General features: G+C 43.6%; 1 protein-coding gene across 2 annotated transcripts; it reads left to right on the forward strand.

Annotated features, from left to right (window-relative positions):
* The first annotated feature begins 3,518 nt into the window (after positions 1–3,518).
* INIP (INTS3 and NABP interacting protein) lies at positions 3,519–14,433 on the forward strand. Of its 2 annotated transcripts, none has more exons than XM_088460064.1 (4): positions 3,519–3,623; positions 4,479–4,581; positions 8,479–8,569; positions 13,962–14,433. In XM_088460064.1, exons 1-4 carry the CDS (start codon positions 3,581–3,583, stop codon positions 14,055–14,057), a joined length of 333 nt encoding a protein of 110 aa, XP_088316190.1. In that variant the 5' UTR covers positions 3,519–3,580; the 3' UTR covers positions 14,058–14,433. The 2 variants fall into 2 exon arrangements, with proteins under 2 accessions (XP_088316190.1, XP_088316191.1); XM_088460065.1 differs by lacking the exon at positions 3,519–3,623 and adding an exon at positions 3,660–4,126.
* The last annotated feature ends 7,207 nt before the right edge of the window (positions 14,434–21,640 follow it).

A 21,640-nucleotide genomic window follows, 5' to 3' on the forward strand; every position in this document is an offset into this window, starting at 1 on the left:
TTGAGGCTATGAAATTGTATGTTCCATATATTTGCTAAACCACTTAAATTTGTTAAAAAAAAATGTTTTTATTTAAAGATTAGGTAAATAATACCTATGTAAATGCATATTTAATATTTTTGCAAAAAATACCCCCAGTGGGTATCTGGCGCCACCCTGTGGGCATGTCTAGATCTTTGGAGCATTATCCACGCATTTTGTATTCATTTTTATAGAATCCACTGTAACCATTTATCCCCTCCCTAGCCTCCCCCTCTCCCTGTAATGTTGCTGCCCCTAGATATTTTAACGCCCATCCCCACTCCTGTGGTGTATTCAAGTAGGCTTTGATGCCTAACAGATGCCCCCCAGTAGTATAAATTGTTCTCCACCTAAATGATTAGAGATCCCCCTTCCATATAGCAGAGTGGTCAGAGCCGCAGAGAGTGTGAGGCAGCTCAGAAGGGACCGACCAGTCCCCTCTGAGCAGGAAGCAGCACTTGGGTCATACTTACTTTGCTGAGGGGGCAGCTAGGTCAGCAGAGAGGGGGCGTGGTGGCTGGGAAAGTGTGCGGTGCAGGGGGGGGAGGTGGCACAATCGCATCATCGTGGCGATACATCTATACAGTGGCGAGAAAACAGGCATTGTTTAGCGGGGGCAGGGCTATGATGACGTGAATCACTGCCGGAGACTTGCCTACTTTTCCGGTAGCCTCTCGCCCATTCCGGGACTGTGGGCAAGTATGACTTGAGGAGCTGATGATCATACATCAGCCCACTCTCAGTGTGCCCTTCAGTGATCCACAATCAAGTGCTCAGAGAGGGGAACTTCATTCAGTTCCCCTCTAAATACTTCTGCAGTGCTGAGAACTCGTCTCCAAAATGACGATTGCAAGGCAATCTGGGGTGCACGTGATGTCGGCAGTCACAGACTGCTCACCTCACAGCCCATCCCCACTAAAGATGAAATGATTTCCTTTGACACTCCATTTTGGCTGGCCGGTAGCACCAGGGACGTGCAGTCAGTGTAGGCAAAGCCTCCCCTGTCAAGACTCCGGAGATTTGATATAAAAATTATTAGAATAATATAAAGAAGATATTTATAACTTATTAACATCTTCTTTGTTTATTGCAATTATTTTTATAGTTAACGTTCACCAGCTTTGTGGAGCTCACTAGGACTACAGGGAGACGAGAGATGAGGCAGCAACAGCTCAGCCTTGCATCTGTATAGTCAGACACTGCTTGCAGAGCTGGGGGCAGGGCCACACCATGGGCAGTAAGCTGCACAGAAAGAGAGCTAATAGAGGCATGCCTCTGAGTATGGGGGGCATGCCTTGAGCACTGATAGACAACTTGGATGTGTCATGCGACCAGGAATTGCACTGCAGTGTTTAGAGATCAGAGCTAAGTCAGCAGCAGCAAGAGATGACCCAGTGATACAGGTAGAATGTCATGTGACCAGGAAGTGCACTGCAGTGTTTGCAACTCAGGGGGTCATTCAGACCCGCTCGCGAGCAAAGGACGCTCGCAAGCGGGTCGATGTTGTGCGAATGCGTATGATGGAGGGAGCTCCGTCGTGCACATGCGCGAGACCCAGCGAGCAATACGTCGCTCGGGGTCTCGCACCAAAGGGGGCGTGCTGTCGATGGTGAGTGACAGCACGCCCCCTTTGGTGGGCGTGCCGGGGACGTGGCTGCCAGATGGAGGCGTTTCCATGGGAACGCCTACCATCTGAAGCCGGCCCCACTGACATCAGTAATGATGTCAGCGGGAGTGATTTTGGCTCTGATAGAGCCAAAATCACTCCTGGGCTTGCGGCAGCGAGACCCTACCGCAGGGTCTCGTTGCAAGCCCGATGGTCGCGATGGTCTTGACCATCGCGACCATCTTTTTGGCCGCTCGCATATGCTGTGGGTGGTCACCCACAGCTATGCGAGCGGCCAGGAGGCCGCTCCATTTTCAGGGAGGAGGGCACTGATTCAGAGCGAGCACTCTGGTCAGAGCATTCGGCTCTGAATCAGGCCCTCAGTCAGCAGCAACAAGAGAAGACAGTGATGCAGGTAAGAGAATCAGTGGACACTGAAGCTCAGTGTAGTGTGGGGAGAATTAGTGAGTAGTGGGTGAGACAGACTCCCAGCACTCAGACCCATCTCCATGTGTGCCTCCCCAGCCATTGACCTCACCGCACTTCACTGACATAATTATGACAGGAGAGGAGGGGAGCAGAGCCTGCGGTTGCATGGGATGGGACTGCAGCAGGGAAAGCCCACCCCATGCGACCATGCCAGACAAATGGTTAAACCTTCTGCTGTGATGTCATTTTGTTCAGTGGCCTCTCTTTTCAGTATAGAAATACTTACCAAGGATTCTCTTAAATACTGTACAGCAAAGTTAACAGTCACCTAATGTCACTAGCCATTAATAATAAAAAGATCTGAGGAGATATTGCACTCTTGCTATGTGGTCACATATAAGGCACTATTCATCATCAGTTAAACATCTACAAAAGCAGGTGAAAATTAAATTTTTTATCTGCAATTGTAGAAATTAAGTTTTCAGGCCATTCATTATAATGGTAATGCAGGAGATATCTCCTGCTTACCTTTTAATGCCCGCTGTCCCCATACACTAATATGGGGACAGAATTCATCAAACTCCGAAAATACTAAATTTTCTGAGCTTTGACTGCGGGACCATTTGCCTCCGCCCGTGTCCGGCTCCTTCTGCCAGACGCGGGACTCTGTGTGCATGCGTGACCTGTAGGTCACGCAGGCGCAGTAATGAAAAGATTCACTGCTTAGCATCAGCTGTGTCCGAACTGGAGCAATGATTAAGTGCTCCGGCACTCACAGCAAGTTCAAATGTAAATTATTAGGGTCCGTTAGGAAACCCGATAATTAACTTGAATAGACCATCCAATATGACTTATTGTACATACACACGGTCATATTTTTCTTCAGATCTGAACGATAGCGATTTTAAAAAATCGTTCATATCTGAAAGAAAAAAAATGACATGTAGGCAACGATGAACGATGCGCATTCCCGTTTGTCAGATAACGATATCTGACATCTAATGTGTTTGCAGTCAGATTTGGACAATTTCATTCATTTTAATACAGGCTGAAATCGTTCAATTGTTTGCAAATCGTTCATCTGACAGTGTGTATGCACCATTCATTATTCCACCAAGTACAAAATGCTCTCCTCCTGGACTTCCCACCTACAGTAATCTGTGACTGCGGTCACCTGTGAACTAGGCAATTGATGAGAAAGGTGTTTCAACACAGGTGGCTGCAATCATAAATTAAGAAGCCCAGGAGCAGAGCATTTTGTTGTACCATACATGCCTACTCTCTCGGGAGGCTCACGATTTTTCAGGGAACCCCCCACACCCCCGAAAGAGTAATCAGATCTCCCGCATCCCACTCACTTCCTAGTGAAGGGGCAGGATGGGGAAATGTTAGGACAAATTTGCGGGTCCGTATGCAGGGGGAGGAGCTAAATGACGTCATTTAGTCCCGCGAATCGCGGGTTTTCCGACGAAGGGGGGCGGCCCTAATGACAGCTAAAGCCTTGTCCCACCCTCCGAAGCCGAGATGACCGGGCTGCTCCCGGAAAAGATGAATGAAAAGTCGGCAAGTATGTAATTTGTACTTGTGTCCGGGGTCATGTTGGAGGGTTTGTGAATAGAGCCCCTGACAGCTCCACTTGTTGCGAAGATACTGACCCAATCGCTGGCTACACAGAAGGGCCAGGAACAACGAACTACTAACAAGCAAAAGGATGCAGCCGCTGCACCTCAGAGTGGACGACGCAGCCTGGCCACTCTTCCTATTGTACATACACCGGTGTCGTAGGCTGAACCTGCTTCTGACGGCAGCCGCATGCTCTTCTTATAGTGGGGGATGGATCTGCTTTGCCATCCAGCCCCCGCCCCCCCGTCTAACTCCGCCTCCCGGAACTAAGTCGCGCTGCGCTGACGTATGTATATGATCGTCAACCGGCGCGACTCTCAATAGTGTCACTGGCTGTCGCAGTGTGCCCCGCGGCAGGGGAAATTGGTCTGTCACAGCGCCCTAGACATATAACGCCGAGGGAGCTCTGCTGGTGCATGGAACTATCATTTATGATGACTGAGCTAGGTGAGTGGCCTGAAAAACACCCTGTGTGTCCAGACTATGTGACACAGCTGTGGTTAGTCACTGGCGCCCGCCGGTTACTGGGAGCTGTAACTTGCAGATCTGGGTGACTGTCATCACTTGTCTGGGTTTTATTGTTTTCCCTTCATTAAAGGATCATGTGGATAACTTTGTATTTCTAAGCTCTTCCAGAATCTTTCTGACTCGGATAGAGTAGCATTTTCTTTTACACTTAACACTTGCAAATGTTAAACTGGTTCTTTTTCTTACAGTGAATTTAATTTAATTTTTTTTTCATATAACAAATTGATCACTTCTGTGACTTGATTCCCAACTATTTTTGTTTCCCCCATAGGCTTTCCAAACAAAAACAGAGTTGCTATTTTAGCTGAACTCGACAAGGAGAAGAGGAAATTACTTCTGCAAAACCAATCTTCCACCAACAATCCAGGAGCAAGGTTAAAAAAAAAATCTCTTGCAAGGATTTAGTTAGGAAAACAAAAGGTTTATGGGAATGTAGAGGGGAAATTGTCTCAAAAATAAATTGGGATTGTGTAAATATTGGTTACTCTTTGCTAATATCTAAAAGCTCTCTGAAGTCATTTTAATTTGAAGTAATATAAACTTGCCTTGTAATATTCATAAATGTATGATAGTTCCCTAATGCTGGGTACGCACTATGCGATATCGCTCATACAACCGACGGACGACATATTGTTAAGCGTGTCAGTCCGTGTGTACAGCCAATATATCTGTGAACAACCTTGTTCAAATATATGGTGTTGGTCATGCAGTATGGCAGATGGGGCTGGGTATGGAATTTTGGCTGTCGGGATGCCGCTGCTCAGAATACCAACAACTGCATCCTGACACCCATAGGAAGTAACAGCAAGTAATTTTCTAACCCACTCTCCCTGGTGCCGAAGCCCAACCTGCCCAATCCCCCCCCCCCCCCCCCCAGTGCCTAAACCTAACCTCCCTAAGACTGCCTCAGCAGTGCCTAAACCTAACCTCACTGCACCCTAATCCTAATACTCCCTACTCCAGGGCTCGACAAATCCCAGGTCGCCATGGCGACCAGATTTTGTTACCTGGCGACCAGATTATCCGGGGTGAGAGGAAGCAGATCAGATCCTGTAGGAAGCGCTGGCAGGTACTGTGTTGTGCAGCAGTAGCCAATCGTCGTGCGGCGCCTTATCCCCCAGCCAATCAGTGCTCACCTCCTTTGCTCCTGCTGTGAGCAAAAGCCAGTCACCGTGCAGCGGCGTGTCTCCAGCCAATCGCCTTGTGGCGCCGTGTCCCGACACCTCCTCTCTCCCCGCAGCGCGCCACGCTCTATATCCATTCCCGGCGGAGGCTAGAGCTACACGGGGGGCGTAAATGGAGATAGGGAAGGCAGCAGCATCAGCAGAGAGGAGCCCGGTTCTTGCAGGCTAAAGTAGAGGCAGCAGGTTCCTGAAGGAGAGCGGCATCACCCTCTAGCAGCAAGCGCTCCTGAGGTGTACACTGCAAGAGGCAGAAAGGAATTGCAGGTGAGCAAAAGAGGTAACCACTGCCCCAAGTGATATCTACCTTTACCTCCTCCCCCAGTACTGCCCCAGCTGTTATCCTGACCCCCTTCCTACTCCCAGCACTGCCCGCAGTATTGCTTGCCCCTAACCCTCTCCTTGCCCACAAATACTTCCCTAGCTGCTATCTACCCTCCCCCCCCCCCCCCTCCCTAACCTCAGTAATGCCTGCCCCTAACCTCGTTCTTGCCCCAGTACTGCGCCACCTGTTATCTACCAGTGCCCCCTCACTGCCCCTTGTACTGCCCCAGCTGTTATCTACATTTGCGCCTTTCCTACCCCCAAGGCGGCCCTAACTACTATCCTGACCCCCTAACCCCATCCTTGCCCCTCAGTACTGTGCCAGCTGCTATATAACCTTCCTACCCCTAGCTCTGCCTGCCCCTTGCCCCCCCCCCCCTCCCCAGTACTACGCCAGCTGCTGTCTTCCCTCACCCTGCATAATATCTGATGGGACCCAGAAACAATGGATTAGGACCCCGAAGTGAGCGGTCCCTGGGAGCCACAATTTTTTTTTCTCTCTCTCTGCGATCACTGATTGTGTGCCACACGGCAGCTGCTGCTACATACACTATCAGCTGCGCTCCTCATTGCAATGTAATATAATTAATAAGACTCCTGCACCTTTCTTCTGGGCCATCATATACTTTTGTCCAAATGCTATTTTAAAAAAAATATATACTATATTAATGTACATATAGGACCTACTGTGGCATAATGTGAACTTGGGTTTTAATTTGTGGCATAATGTGCATATGTGCCCTACTGTGTGGTATAATGTGCATTTGGGCCCTAGTGTGTTTCCTAATATGAATGTGGGCCCTATTACATGGCATATTTTGAAACTGGGGCAGGTATGGGCATGTGGCAGAATCTGCTGACCATTGAAGAGGCATGTGTGGCAGTGTAATGGCATATGGGGAGGTTGAGGGTCACTGAAGCGGCATGTGTGGTGGCCTATACAAGTTTTTATTTTGGTCATGGTCTGGCTCCTAAACTTTTAAGATGGCTCCTAGATTTGACAAAAAATTGTCGAGCCCTACCCAGTGCCTAACCCTATCCTTCGCCTCGGGATGATACTTGCCTACGGGATCCTGGCGGTCTGGATACTTGTCGGGATTTTGACGCCAGTATTCAGACCGTCGGTATCCCGCACGCCGGGACGCCGACTACATCCCCGGCGGGTGTGTGTGTCCTGGTTCTCGTGACTAAACACAATGTTTAAGGCATGAGGGGCGCAAGAACCAGCATTCTCCGACAAAACAGTACGATAAATTGAAGAGCTCCCTCCCGGCACTATTCAATTTACATTTAATAGAATCGAGCCCATACAATCTAAAAAAAAAAAAAAAGAAACATTCCAAGATTTCCTATGGACAGGCTTTTTTTTTTTTCAATAATGTAATATTTACACAAAGGTAAAGTGGGCGTATATGGGGAAAAAAGGGGTGTTAAGTTAGAAAGCAGCTTGCGGCAAGATGAAAGCCTTAGTGCTATCCACAAAAATGTATTTAATGAGTGTTTGACGTTATTGAGTTCAAAATAAGCCAGGACTCCCATATTTGTTAAAACTTGTCCCCTATTGTAGATAAATTGGGCAATTTTCTGCATGCTAGCTATGAACTACACTTTCTTTCTCGAGCTGGCCACCCATCTAAAGATTATCATTCCATCTAGCCAAATAGCTGGCTGGTTGGAATGAAAATTAAATAGAAACAAGCGACATTCAGACAAGTCTGTTTAATTTAACATGTCTGGATGACTATTTTCGTCTGCTTTGCAGCGTTTGGGAGAAAACGGCTGATTGTCCTATAATTAAGTCCCTTCTGCTTGCCCCGACTTTCCTCCCGCCTCTCCTCTTAATAACTGTTTGGTATTTGAACAGAATTAAGGAAGGAGTGTGGGGTTAGAGCAGGGATGGGGAACCTCAGGTCCGGGGGCCGTTAAAGGCCCCCAGAATCATTTGGTCTGGCCCTCAAAGCTTTTTTTTCTGCTAGCCTCATCAATTTATGGAGCAGTGCCGCCTGGAGCATCCTTAGGAGACTTCAGACAGTCACACTGCTGCCCTTACAGCTCCCCAGAGCATCCTCAGGATGCTCCGGGCATTGCAGTAATCACTGGAAATGGTTGCCCCGCCCCATGTGACATCACACGGAAGGGGAGTGGCCTGCACTGGGCCCGCGAATAGTGTTATATATATCAAAATGGCCCTCGACAGAAGAAATGTTCCCTACCCCTGGGTTAGAGTGAAGAGTTGAAAGGACTGTATTTACAAATTGTGCTGTCCTAGGCATTGTCAGAGAATACAGCCATAATTAGTAGTAGTAGTGTCCCCACATGCTGATATCCTCCTGCCAACACCCCTCCATTAATTTTAGGGGCAAAATGGGTGATTGTTAAAGGGGGGAGATGTACTAAGCTCTGGAAAGTGGCAATTTGGAGAGTGAGAAACTACCAGCCACTCAGCTCCTAACTGTCATGTTACAGGCTGTGTTTGAAAAATGATAGGAGCTGATTGGATGGTAGTTAACACACTTCATATTTATCACTTTCCAGAGCAAGTACCTAAAACAATAGTACATTCCCTTAAATTGTCATGCTACATGCTAGTATTTTAGTTACATTATCACGCTCAATCATACACACACATACAGTATCTGATCCAGCACCCTGCTACTACTTTGTATTGTTTTGCTAATAGGAATATGCTCTTAAATGCTTACTATTTTGTAATTTATGCTCTACTTATACATTTTAATATTCACTGTGCCTTTTATTTTCTAACAGCATAGCCCTATCAAGACCAAATGTAAACAAGGATTTCCGTGACCGTGCAGAGCAGCAGCACATAGCTGCCCAACAGAAAGCTGCACTTCAAGTATGTTCTGCAGTGGGAAAAATGTTTTTCAGATGCTAATATAAAATTTTGTTTATAATCCAGGGATATTGTAGTAGTTGCAGTTGATAATTGAATTTATTGCACTATGCAATATTCTCGATTTCCTATTCAATGAGTTTACACTGATATCCTAATTTTCACCATCAATATTTGTGTTCCTGATTGTTATATGAAGTCCTGAATGGGTAGTAAATGTTTGCACATATTGATAAAATACATTGCTTGTGGGGCAGGATATGTTCAACCATAAAGTAATCACTAAATACAATATTTGCATACTATCCTAAATTTGCTGTATTTGGGCTTGATGTGGCCAGCTTAGCCTTTAGTTAGGGGTGCCTCAAACAAATACGATAAGATAGGGACCCCCAAATGGTGCTATCAGAGAAGTTGTAAACATCTGCTGTTCCATAGGGTGCCAACATCCATGCTTATAGAGCAAATGTCAAAAAGGGTAGGAATGGGAACAGTGCTGATAATGATAAAACCCAGATATTACACACAAACCGTTTACTAGTATACATAATACAATAAATCATTGATTAGATAAAAGCAGCCAACTTGGGTAAAACAAGTAAATTGTAGGGGATTGGGGATGGACCTGAACATATATAGCAAATTTGCTTCAGTTGAAAAAGTCAAAAGCGGGCCTGCCATAGGGTGTTGAATAGTTCTCAAGGCTCTGTACTGAGCTGATTGCTTAATCCGAATTGTGACGAAAAAAAAATTGAATGTTACCGATTCCAGTAGATAGAAAGGTGTACGAGATGTACTACAGAATTGGTAGATTTCTTCAGGGTGTAACTGACAAAAAACTTTTGCTGGCTGATTGAGTAGTTGTACAAGTATGAGGTTTCAGTACATCAAAGATTGAAACTGTGGTCTCACAGTAAGGCACCTAATATGTTTTGTCTTGGGGAAAACCCGCATATTATGTGGATTGTTCCGCATGCGCATCTTTTTTGTAACATCTGGTTTTATTATCAACACATGTTTCCATAATCCCTGCTGGAGCATAGGTGCATTCATTCATTCATTACTGACTGACACATTTTAAAAGATCCACCTGTGGTGCGAATTATTCCACATGTGATTCCTGTGAGTATACCCGGATAACATGCACTGTTAGGTTTTCCTGAGGCCTGGAGGTGACCAACACTGCTGTAAAGTATAAGATGTGAAGAGGTCTAAAGTTCTGGGAACACATACAGGTAATGTAGTAGTCTTATTTTTAGCAGGGGGGTACTTTTATTAATATACTAGACCAGAAGTTATCGACCATGTAATTGTAAAGCAAAATGCTTTTTGCTGTACTCTGTTCAACTCCCAATGATGATAGATTTGTGATGCAATGGACATGTCTAGCTGTACATTGGTGATCGGACCATACACCCTACTAGAGAGTGTATGTATGAAACCATTACAGGTCCATTTTATATATTTTACCATGAAAGAAAAAGTAGTCTATTTCTTTCCTTTAAAGGGAGACCACTCTATTACTGACTGGCTAATCCCCTTGCTGTGGTGCCAGTTTTGCCGAAAAAATGGTTTGACGCCAACATTCCTGGTCTAAAAAAGGTGCAAACCAGTTATGTGTGGCCCTCATTGTTCTAAATGTAGAGCGAACCAAAACTGTACAATAACACATGAAAGAGGCACAAAATCAAACAAGCATTTAATAAAAACTGTGTCCTGAAGTGCTGGGAAGAAAGTTCTGGCCTGCAGGAGGGAGAGCCAATATGCTTGGGCTCCCAGCACTGAAGAGGTTCAATACCAGTAAAAGGCACTGGGACAAGAATGATTGAAAAACATGTTAAACAACATGTTAAACCCTGCAGCCACAAACGAGAGATTCCCGGCTGCAGTACATTTAGTGGTGAAGCCCGGCGCTGATCGCTGGCACAGTCTATAATTAAAATGTTTAATCCACTCAAGTTAATGTGTAACTCTGCAGCAGGGAACTCTACATCCCGGGTTGTGGTAAAAAGTTGCTAAATTGTATGTTCTCATATATTTGCTTAAACCTTTAGCTGTGGTGTAATTTTGTTCAGTGGCCTCCTTCCAGTGCTGCAATGACACTCCTCAAGGATTTTCTTAAAGTCTGTGCAGCAAAGTCAACAGACAGCTACTTAGTGTCACTAACCATTTTAGACTATTCAGTATACTTGCTTTTTGGACACGCATTCATGGGCCCAGATACTGCTTAACTTGGAGGCCGTTCTGCAAAACCAGAGGGCCGGCCCTGATTCAGAGCGAGCGCTCTGTCAGAGCGTCCACCTCTGAATCAGGCCCATAGACTGGATGCAGGCAGTCCACACTGTTAACTGGTGACTGTTCCTGCCGGCAACCATTTCTTTCCTTTAATACTGGGGGAGGGAACTGTTCTGCCCTCCAGTCTGTAGCCACCAGGCACTTTGACGCTGCAAAAAGTCATGCTGCACTTCCAATTCTATATGAAACATCCAGTGCAGTGTGCCATTCAGCTATGTTGCAGTGTTCCAGGTGGCAGGAGAACAGTAGAATTTTGCCGGCTGGAACACTTCAGAAATATCACACGTGGAGAAAACTGGGTTTTTCCCCGTAAGAGTCTTTCTATTCTCTATGTTCAACAAAATGTGGAAAGAAAACAAAAATAAATGTTTTAGACAACATGCATACACTGCTTGTCTGTCATGGACTGGTTACCAACCAGTTTGTGATGTGTGAATGCAGCCAACGCTTATGCTGGGCATACGCTGCCCAATTATCGGTACGATCAGCCAATAATCATCTGATCAGGATGACAATTGAACAGTATATTATCAGTCTGTCAGACATGCATAATCATCCAGCATGACTGATTTAGATCCAATAATTGGTCAGCAGCATCTAGCAGTGTATGTACTGCCACCTGCCTGAATATCCACTGTTCCTTCACGAGGGGAATGTTTTCACCCCCAGGAGGAGGAATGCAGATATCGTGGACCATGGCACCACGTGGTTGCACACAATTAGCCATGCTTCATTACTTTCTGGACATGTAAAATTTTTGAAGTTGCTTCCACCAGATCCTATGATTTTAGAACAGGGCTTCTGAACTCCAGTCCTAGTGTATCCCCAGCAGGTCATATTTTCTTTAGATAAATTCCCCTGTGCATGATTAACTTGCTTAGTCCATAATTATCGCTCAGGTTTATACACACACCTCCTGAATACATAACATGTTGAAGGTACTTGGGGATTGGAGTTGAGAACCACTGATTTAGAACAAACACTTGGGACTCCAATAACCTTTTTATAGTAATATTTAATATTGTGTAGATGCATTAAAGCCAAACAGTTTGATTACAAAAACAGAAATTATTAAATATTCTGATAAATGATTGCAAAAAGTAAATATGAAATAATAATTTCCAGAAATAATTCCTGGATGCAAACCAGCAGCTAATAAGAATACTTCCTGGGAAGTCTTATAGGAAAATTTTCACCTCCAGAGATAGGCCTGATTCAGTAAGGATTGCTAATGCGATCACAGCTGCGATTTTCAAATGGGACGCAACAGCGAAAATATGCGAATGTCTGCCAAAGCACAGCCGGCATGAAGACACCCCTTTCTGCCTTCTCACTTGTGTATGCCATCGCTTACCTGCATAAACATCGATACCATAAAGGCAAATAGACCAGTCACGCACATTTACAGCAGGTCTGACCTGTCGTAGAAACTGCAAGTCTTGAGTACTCCAGCTGCGTATGCAATCGCGGTGGCTAATTTATGCATGCCCATGCCACATCGTTCAAACTGATACACCCCTGCGTTTTTATGACCACTTCCCCCGTCACCACCCCCAAACACTCACAGCCGATCACTCACTCTGAATTGACTTCCTCTGCGTATGTGTAATCACAGTGCGTTCGCAGCGCATACGCAGTGTGGTGCATATGCAATGGCTAAAAATCGCTCCATCTGCGTTCGCAGTTTCTTTAGCGATCCATACTGAATCGGGCCCCTAGTATACAGATCAAGTGTGTACACACAAGCATTAAACGATACACCGCTCATTTGGCACTCTTCAATGACCGATTTTAAAAGATCATACTGTATATTTTTTAACTTCTTTTACAGGTTAAACCATTTTCCCAGGAGTTACGCAGACACTGTAGTGATAAGGTCATAATTCAGCATCTTAATCAACTTGACCTCAAATATAATAATAAACAACTTTAATTTGAGAGTTATCCAAATTCACATGGTTATATGACATCTATGACCCCTTTTTAGTTTTGATGGTTACTTGGTTTCATGCATGTGTCCTCATACACATTTCTTATAATTGGCAGAAGATTAGGAGATCAAGAAATTAACTTGCCATATACCTGTGCGACACTAGTGTTGGGCACACATGGTACTATCTGCACCACCAACGATATCGCTGAACGATTTTCCTTGAACTTTTCTGTAGTGCAGGACAAACAATATTGGGTTTACACACTGCTGGGTATCTATGATGAATATCTTTCAGTGAAGTCATCCTGCCACATCTCTTAACATGAAAAACGTGATAAAATTGTCCAAGTTGGCCTGCATGTACGGACGACCTTAGATATCGTTATCGTCCTTACGGGAATGTGCATCCTTGGCCGTTCACTGCATAAAAATGAACGATTTGTACGCACCTTAAAGCACAATGCAGTATGTTATAGGAATAACTATCCAATATTATTTTATTTTTATTTTTTTTGTATTTTGCTATTTTTGTGAAGCACAACATAACAGGTATCTAATAGAACCTATTGCATATCTAAAAATGTAGTCATTTATTCCAGCAACTCTCATCCTTAACATAAGTCTCACCACAGATTGCCAGAAATGTTAGCGGTTGGGTGGTTTGATGGTCTTCTTTCCTAGTACATTTTGAATTGCTCTGTTCTCAGATTCAATATGGTCAAACTCTGAGACATTTGGTTCTAGAATGTTTTATTTTAAGTTGAACCCAAATATCTTTCCACCTAGGATATTGGTTTGAAACCCTAAATCCTCTTCTTTGTATGAATTAGTTTTGTTCACAAGCCTAGCTACCTATTTATATTTTACACATTGTATTTGAATAGCGCCAACAGCAGTAAACTAAAGGATGTGTACGCATTTTTAACCCAATATCCAACATTCCAATATCTGGCAACCCCCGCGAGATGCACAGCACAGACCAATATTACCGATGCAGCACATATTTTTCTTTTTTATTCTTTTAATATATAAAAGTGGAAGTTCTGTTGATTTTGTGTTTTTATATTATAAGTCTGGAGTACAACTCAAATATTTTGCAGTAGTCCTTGGGTGACGTACGAAAAATGAAAGGATTAAAGCCTAGCTAACATTCTGTTCTGTCTGCAGCATGCACATGCACATTCGTCAGGATATTTCATTACCCAAGACTCTGCTTTTGGTAACCTGATTCTCCCTGTTATCCCACGTCTGGATGCAGAGTAATAACACGCTGTCAGTGAAGTACTGACTGGGAGAAGAAGCATCTTCTGAAAGGACTATAAACCTTTTGCTGCTTTATTTTTATGCTGGGCATACTGTCCAATAATTTTCTACACCAGGCACTCTGGTATTGGGACTGCGGGTCTGGCATCACACCGTCTTGCATTTATGTATTTGCGAAAGAAACCAAGATTGGTAGTACTGATGGTATCTGTAATACAATGACTTAGTTACTTATCTAGTATTTTTCCATCTTTGTAAAAAATAAACATGACTTTTGTAGTTCAACATTAAATATTTGATATTTTTCTTACTTGAGTGTACATATCACCAGCACAACATAATTTATGTATAACATATTAAACTGTAATCTTTTCAAGCTGTTTTGGTCCATGTATTCTTTTTACCAAAATGTGCCTTTGTAATCCTTTTCAACTCCTAATTATGTAGCTTCCAAAAACATCACATACCATCTTTACTCTTCTTTTCAGGATTATTGCACTCCTAGAATGAACCGTTATATTTCTTCCGTCAATAATGTAGTATTAAAGAGGGACAATAAAAAAAAGGGGGAAAAAAAAGTAATACTTCAGACATATCTGATTGGCCCTGCAGCACAGCCGATGCCGATTATACAGTATCTAGCAGATAAACCGTCACGTCTGGCTGTGTGGTCAGATGACCGCGCAATATGTCAGCCGCAACAGCCATTGAATATGACATCACAAGTGACCAGGCAAATACAAATAGCTCTGCTGGCCACACATATCGGGCATCACGATTGGTAAGTGTGCATGCACGTACCAATTGTTAGGTTGGCCGTCGCCAGGTGTTTACCCAGTTTAGGGTGCCTTGAGAACTGTTTGGAAAACTACTGCTCAACCACAATCTATAAGATTATGAATATATTTTGAAAAAATATAACTTTATTGAATTTTGTTTTGCTAGATCTGTTTTCAGTAAGTTAGTAAACCATTTCTATGTATACTTTGGTGATGGCCATTAAGTGAATATTTTGTCACTGATTAGAAAACAAATTCAGCCGGTATAAATATAAAATGTTTTTGAGAAGGTCAAATAGAGGGGAGATAAGATGGGTCTACATTAGGGGTGGGCAATAAGCGTCCCTCAAGCTGTTGTTGAACTACACGTCTCAGCATTCCATGCAAACATTTTAGCATGGCCAAATAGCAAAACTGGCAGGGCATGCTAGGATGTGTGTGTCTGTGTAGGGAAGGGGGGATAATTGGTACTATGCAATAATGGTCTAATACAAATCTATACACTTTTAACGAGATCAATTTTAATTCATTTCTGTTGCTGCCTCACCTTCCTTATTTACCCTTGTTTCAGTCTTGTGTTTTTTCTTTTTGTTTGCTTTTATTTATTTAAGCTAACTTAATTGTATTCTTTCAGGGCATGTCTTTCCAATGCAGCTGTACTAATCCTGGTGGACTGGAGTCCCCGACAAAGTAAAGCTTCTGTACTTCACTTAATATCTGAGTCACTGTATGACTCCAGAAGCCGAGCAGTCCTAGTATTGGCTGCATTTGGTTTGCAGCTCGTTCTGACCCCATATTTACAGCCATTATGTGGCTCTGTTTAAAAATATCATGTTTTAGCCAAAGTACATAAGGATTAAGTAGTCTCAATTTGAACTGCCAGTTGCTGTGGATAATATTGTCCGAGCATGTTAAGCGGTTATATTACAAAACTGAATGCAATTCCTAAATGCTAAGCGTATAGTTCTAGCATCTATGTGAGGTCAACCTTTTCTAGATAGATCACTGGTCTAATCACAGGTATATAAATCCAAATTGTTAGTATTGGAGAAAACTTTCAATTTGTTAATAAATTTTTATTTCCTTTTAACTGAATATAATAAAAAAATCTTTTAAACCGTGCAGTTAACAACCTGCAGCCAATGCATCCACACTAACAAGTGAAACACCAATTACATGACATACACAATCAATAAAAACACTGTTGGTAGATGTTTTCGGCACTACTAACTGATAGATGTTCTTTAGTTAAAAATGTCTCCTCAAATCAAATTGATGAATGGAAAAACCTTAATAGGTAATATCAAGTCTAATTTGCCCAAATCAATTGGACACAACAACTAGACTTGAAAATGGGATATACAATGTATTGCACAGAAAACATTAAACAAGTCATACACAATGTAAAGCATATGATTTTGTGAATAACAAAAAAGAGGTATTGTTCGTCTGATTCCTACCATGTCCAGCTAGTGGTGTGTGCAAACAGTTGGTGAAGCCAATTCTTTTTTCCATCTGTCTGGGGGGGATGCCTTACATCTAGGTTATGCATAGTGAAAGGTGGAGTTGGACACTAGCTAGTTGAAACTGGCTCCCACCCCTTATATAACCCCTCCCCTTCCACCGTAAGCTCAGTCTTCTTTTTTCTTTTTTGTGCCTTGGAGTAAGTCACTGGCTAGGTCCTAGCTTTTAGTTTATTATTTCTTTATTTTGATGTTTTTGTTTGGATGCTTAGTTCCTGGCGACAAGCACTAACAGAGTGGGCGTTATATAGGTTTGAGGTCTATGTGAATCCCGTATCCCACTCTAAAGACAGCCCCTGAGAGAGTCTCTCTCCATGCCAGACACACTTCTGAGGGGGCTGCTGGCGTAGAGAAGGTAAGACTTTTTACAGAAAGTGTAAATCTTATTACTATTATGTACTGCTTCCCGGCACACTTCTTTTGAGCAGATTGGCTGGGGGCTTGTCTCTCACCTCCCCGGGAACGCCGTGGGCTATGGTTACACAGGTGTCCTGAGTGAGCAGTACGCTGCGGCTGGCCACACATCCCCCAGGTATTTATTATCAGTAGTCCAACCTAATAGTCTTCATTAGCCTCTCATTTTTTTTTCTATTCAAACAGTGCTACACTTTTTTTCATGGGAATTTAGGTAGCCATCTGTTTTGATTATACTTGTCTTTCTTTTTCAGTATGGATAAAGCCAGACACTGGTTCCAAACAACTGGGATCAGTCACGGTTTATACTTGTATAAAATGTGAGAAAATATTGGGAAAAAGTACGGACCCAGGGTTGCTCTATGCTGGTTGTTCACAGGGGGTTTCATTACGAGGAGGTTCGGGTAATGCCTGATTGCGCCAGATCTATGGCTGATGCCGTAGGTGTCACTTTTAGGAAAATTATGATACCCTGTGCTCAAGCTCCAGCTTTGTCTTATCCTGCGGTAGAGCCTACATGGACTCAGACTATGTGACGATTTTTTGCTTAGATGGTGATGTCCCTAAATAAAATGATACCGTCTACAGGGGCCATAGCTGTCAAAAGACGTTTAGGCCATTTCGTGGATGATTTTCCTGGAGAAGAGGCTTCAGCTACTTCTTCCCGGGAAGAAGGGGAATTGGATTATGACTGGGAAGAAACCTCAAACTGGGAGGCTGACTCCCATTCATATTCAATGCTGATAGATGCGGTAAGGGAAACTGCAGTTACGGGAAGTGTTTATTCCAGAGGCTAGTTATGTTTCTTTAAAGGTAAGGAGAAATGTTTCTTTCTTTAAACGTAACAAGAAACGTGTGTCTATTTGTACAGAAATTTAGCATTTTGAGGAAATATTAAAAGAAGCCTGGTTAAAACCTGATTCTAAATTTCGTACTCCAAAAAAATGTAAGTGTGGTTTTTTTTTTTGTTTTTTTTTATCTTTTTTCGGAAGTGGATACCAAGCTTTGGGAAATTCCACCCATGGTGGATGCTCCTATTGCTAGGTTGGTCAGGAATATTGTTATTCCCACAACTCATTTGTAACTTCTAAAGATCCTATGGATAGAATGAGGCTGTACTTATAAATTTAATTCTGGCCAGTGCCTGGGTGATGAAGGCTAACTATTCCTGGCTGAACCAGATGATTACCGGTTTTCAGGTAACAGGGGAAGGTGCTTGAAAACGGGGAGTGGAGATCCGAACGCAGGCGTGCCAAACGGTCAAAACGGGCGTTTTAAGGGAGTGCATAATTAACAAAGCAGTGTCATCGACCACGTCACTTGGTTGTCTTTTAGCCTGAACTGCTCGCATGATTGCGGTAGGAAAATGCTACCACAAGAATAGCGAGCAGTTCATACGCCTTTCGATGTACTCGATTAATCTAATAAATAGCGGAGATGACATATGATGCGAGCGGCCAGGGGGCGTCTTTACAAAATAGCGAGCGCATGTTTCGTTCGCTTGTTCAGACATAGAGGCGTCAACAGACCGCAAAGAGCGAGCGCTCAATTTAAATATCCGGCCCCTTTTTCTGAACGAGCGAGTGCAAATAGCGTCCGGCTGAATCAGGCCCTTTGTTCAGAACTCTTTGGGCACTCCCTAATGACTAATTAGGCAACAAAAAAAAATCTTAATTCACCCCAAAATAGACATGTAATTTTTGAGGCGAATGTAAAAAGTGTTTGAAAATGGGTTTTAAGTATTGGGTCAGGTATTTTGGGGTGCTATATGGATGGGACAGGTGTTTTTAGGATTGCACAGGGCTGCAGCAGTTGTTTTTTTAAATGTACTTTATTAACTCCAAAATATACTAGTAACCTTTTAAATGTACCCCCAAATTAACTATAGCATTTATTTTTCACCAAAGAATTTGCTTTATAGAATTTTTGCACACTAAATGCAAAAGTGCATCTAACAGCCATATGACTCAATTTAGGAACCCAAAATACTTTTATTACAGCTATTAATACACTTCTGTATTTTTTACCAGGGTCACTTAAATTTTTTGGGGGATACAGACTGATGTCCTCCCAAAAATAATTTTTTTTTGCTACTTTTGCCATTAATGACATACGTACGTCTGCGTTATCGCCAGTTTTGCAATTGAATAGGACGAAAAGCAGGTAGCGCGCAATGTGAAAGTACACGATAACTTAATCTCAAAGCAGGCGATTGAAGGGAAAACATCGCTTTTCACCACTAATTGAATCTGCCCCATGGAATCCAAGCATGCTTTAGAGGCATTGACTTTTGAAGGAGGTTCTTTGTTTGGTCCAGTGTTAACTAAAAATATTTCTCAGATTACAGGAGGAAAAAGTCCTTACCTTCCTGTAACTATACCTAAACCAAAATCTCCTAGGTTTCGTTCCTTTCAGACTTGAGGCAGAGAAAGCTTTCAGGCTTTCCGAGGTGTGCGTAGGGGTCCCCAAAGAGGGACCTTTAGGGGACAAGGTATATCCGGCACCAGTCGCCCTCCTGCTAAGCCAGTAGGTCAATCCACATGACTGTCACGGGACTGGGACCCGTCCTCCTGGTGGGAGGCCGCTTACTAAGATTCTGGGAAACTTGGATCAAATCCGGATTTTTGGTGAATCTGGTAGTAACCAGGGGTTACATTTTGGATTTGGAGGGTCTTATTCCAAAAAGATTATTTTCCACTCCTCTCCCTGTGGATGGTTGCAGAAAGGCGGCTCTCATATATAGGCAATTTCTGCGCTTTCTGACTCCGGAATAATTGTTCCGGTACTACAGCAAGGTCTGTGGTTATACTCCAGTCTCTTCTTGGTAGACAAACCAGATGGGTCTTTTTGTCCCGTTCTCAACCTATGGGGGTTAAATGCTTACCTCCATTTAGAAAAATTCAAAATGGAGTCAATAAGGTCAGTCATTTGTTCCATGGAGGAAGAGGAATTTCTGGCTTCCATAGATATCAAGGATGCTTACCTCCATATTACTATATAGATTGGTCATCAGCATCTTCTGCGGTTTGCAGTGGAGCATTGGCATTTTCAGTTTCAGGCTCTGCCATTCGGTTTGGCCACCGCTCCCAGTGTCTTTACAAAGGTTATGGCACACATGATATATCTACTCAGGAGTGGGGGGATAAATGTGTTGGCTTATCTGGACGATTTGTTGCTAAGGGCAGCCTCAATTGCCTTCTTGCAACAACATCTTCAGATTACCTAAGGTATGCTCCAGAGATTCGCCTGGATCATCAATTTCCCCAAATCAAATTTAATTCCATCTCCAGAGAATGGTATTTTTAGGTCTTCTATTCGACACCCAGTGTCAGTGTGTTTCTTCCTCAGGCAAAGATTCAGGATCTGCAATCCAGAATAAGGACCATTTTACAGATGTCTCATATTTCAGTTCTCTGGGCTATGCAGATACTGGGAAAAATGATGGCTTAATTCAAAGCCGTTCCTTTCGCCAGATTTCATGCCCATCTGCTACAAAACAAATTGCTTCATCAATGGGTGAAGCCAGACCCTCTGTTAAACAGGCAGATGTTCAGATTATCCCGGAAGTCTCCGGTGGTGGTTACATGATGCAAATCTGAACAGGGGTTGCCAATTGTCAGTAATGGACTGGACCATTGTCACCACAAATGCCAGCCTAACAGACTGGGGGGGGCAGTAGTTCTAGACCAGTGGTGGGCAGTAAGCGGCCGCCAGGCTGTTGTAGAACTACACATACCATCGTGCCCTGCCACAGTTTTGTTATTTAGCCATGATAAAACTGTTGTAAGGCATGCTGGGATTTGTAGTTCAGCAGCTGGAGGGCCGCTTATTGCATACCCTTGTTCTAGACAGACACAGGGTCTTTGGTCTGTCCAGGAAGCCTCTCCTTCCATCAATATACTGGAATTAAGGGCAATTTGATATGTATTGATGCAGGCTCAATGCCATCTAAGGAATTTACCAATGCGAATCCAATCAGACAATGCCATGACAGTTGCTTACATAAACCAAGCAGGGTGACACACGCAGCTGGCAAGCAATGAGGGAGGTTTCTCGCATCCTTCATTGGGCCGAAAACTGGGTTCCAGCTATTTCAGCAATTTACATTCCAGGAGTGGACAACTGGGAGGCGGACTTATTAAGTTGCCACAGTGTGCATCCACAGGAATGGGAATTGCACCAGGAGGTGTTTGCAGAACGAGTTGCCAGATGGGGATCTCCAGACATAGCTCTAATGGTTTCTCGTCTCAATAATCTTCCAAGGTATGGATCTCGGTCCCGGGAACCTCAGGCATCTCTGGATGCCATGACAGCACCTTGGGTGTTCCAGCTGGGATACATCTTTCCAACTCTGGTAATGTTCCCAAAGGTAATTCAGCGGATTTGATTAGTGGCACGGCCGGTCATTCTGGTGGCTCCAGACTGGCCGCGCCATCATTGGTACACAATTCTTCGGCCCATGTTGGCAGACATTCCATATTGTCTGCCCTGTGTCCAGATCTGTTGCTTCAGGGTCCATGCCGTCACCCCAATTTGCATCGCTTAGCTTTGATTGCATGGTTTTTAAACCATGATACAGGCTCGCGAACCATTTACTTCCCAGATTTATCATCGGATATGGAAGATATATATTTCTTGGTGTGAACAACATAAGTTCAAACCTGAAAGGTTCCGAGTATCTCTTGTCTTTTCTGCAAGAGGGGTTGGTTAAGGGTCTTAGATTGTCCCCTCAAGGGACAAATTTCGGCCCTATCGATCCTGTTTCAGAGAAAATTGGCCTCCATTTCTGAAGTGCAAACCTTTTTGCAGTATGTTCTTCGCATAAAGCCTCCGTATGTCTCACTGGTTCCTCCTTGGGACTTGAATT

The sequence above is a fragment of the Taudactylus pleione genome, unplaced genomic scaffold (genome assembly GCF_031769625.1).
Source record: "Taudactylus pleione unplaced genomic scaffold, aTauple2 ptg000967l, whole genome shotgun sequence".
NCBI lineage: Eukaryota > Metazoa > Chordata > Amphibia > Anura > Myobatrachidae > Taudactylus > Taudactylus pleione.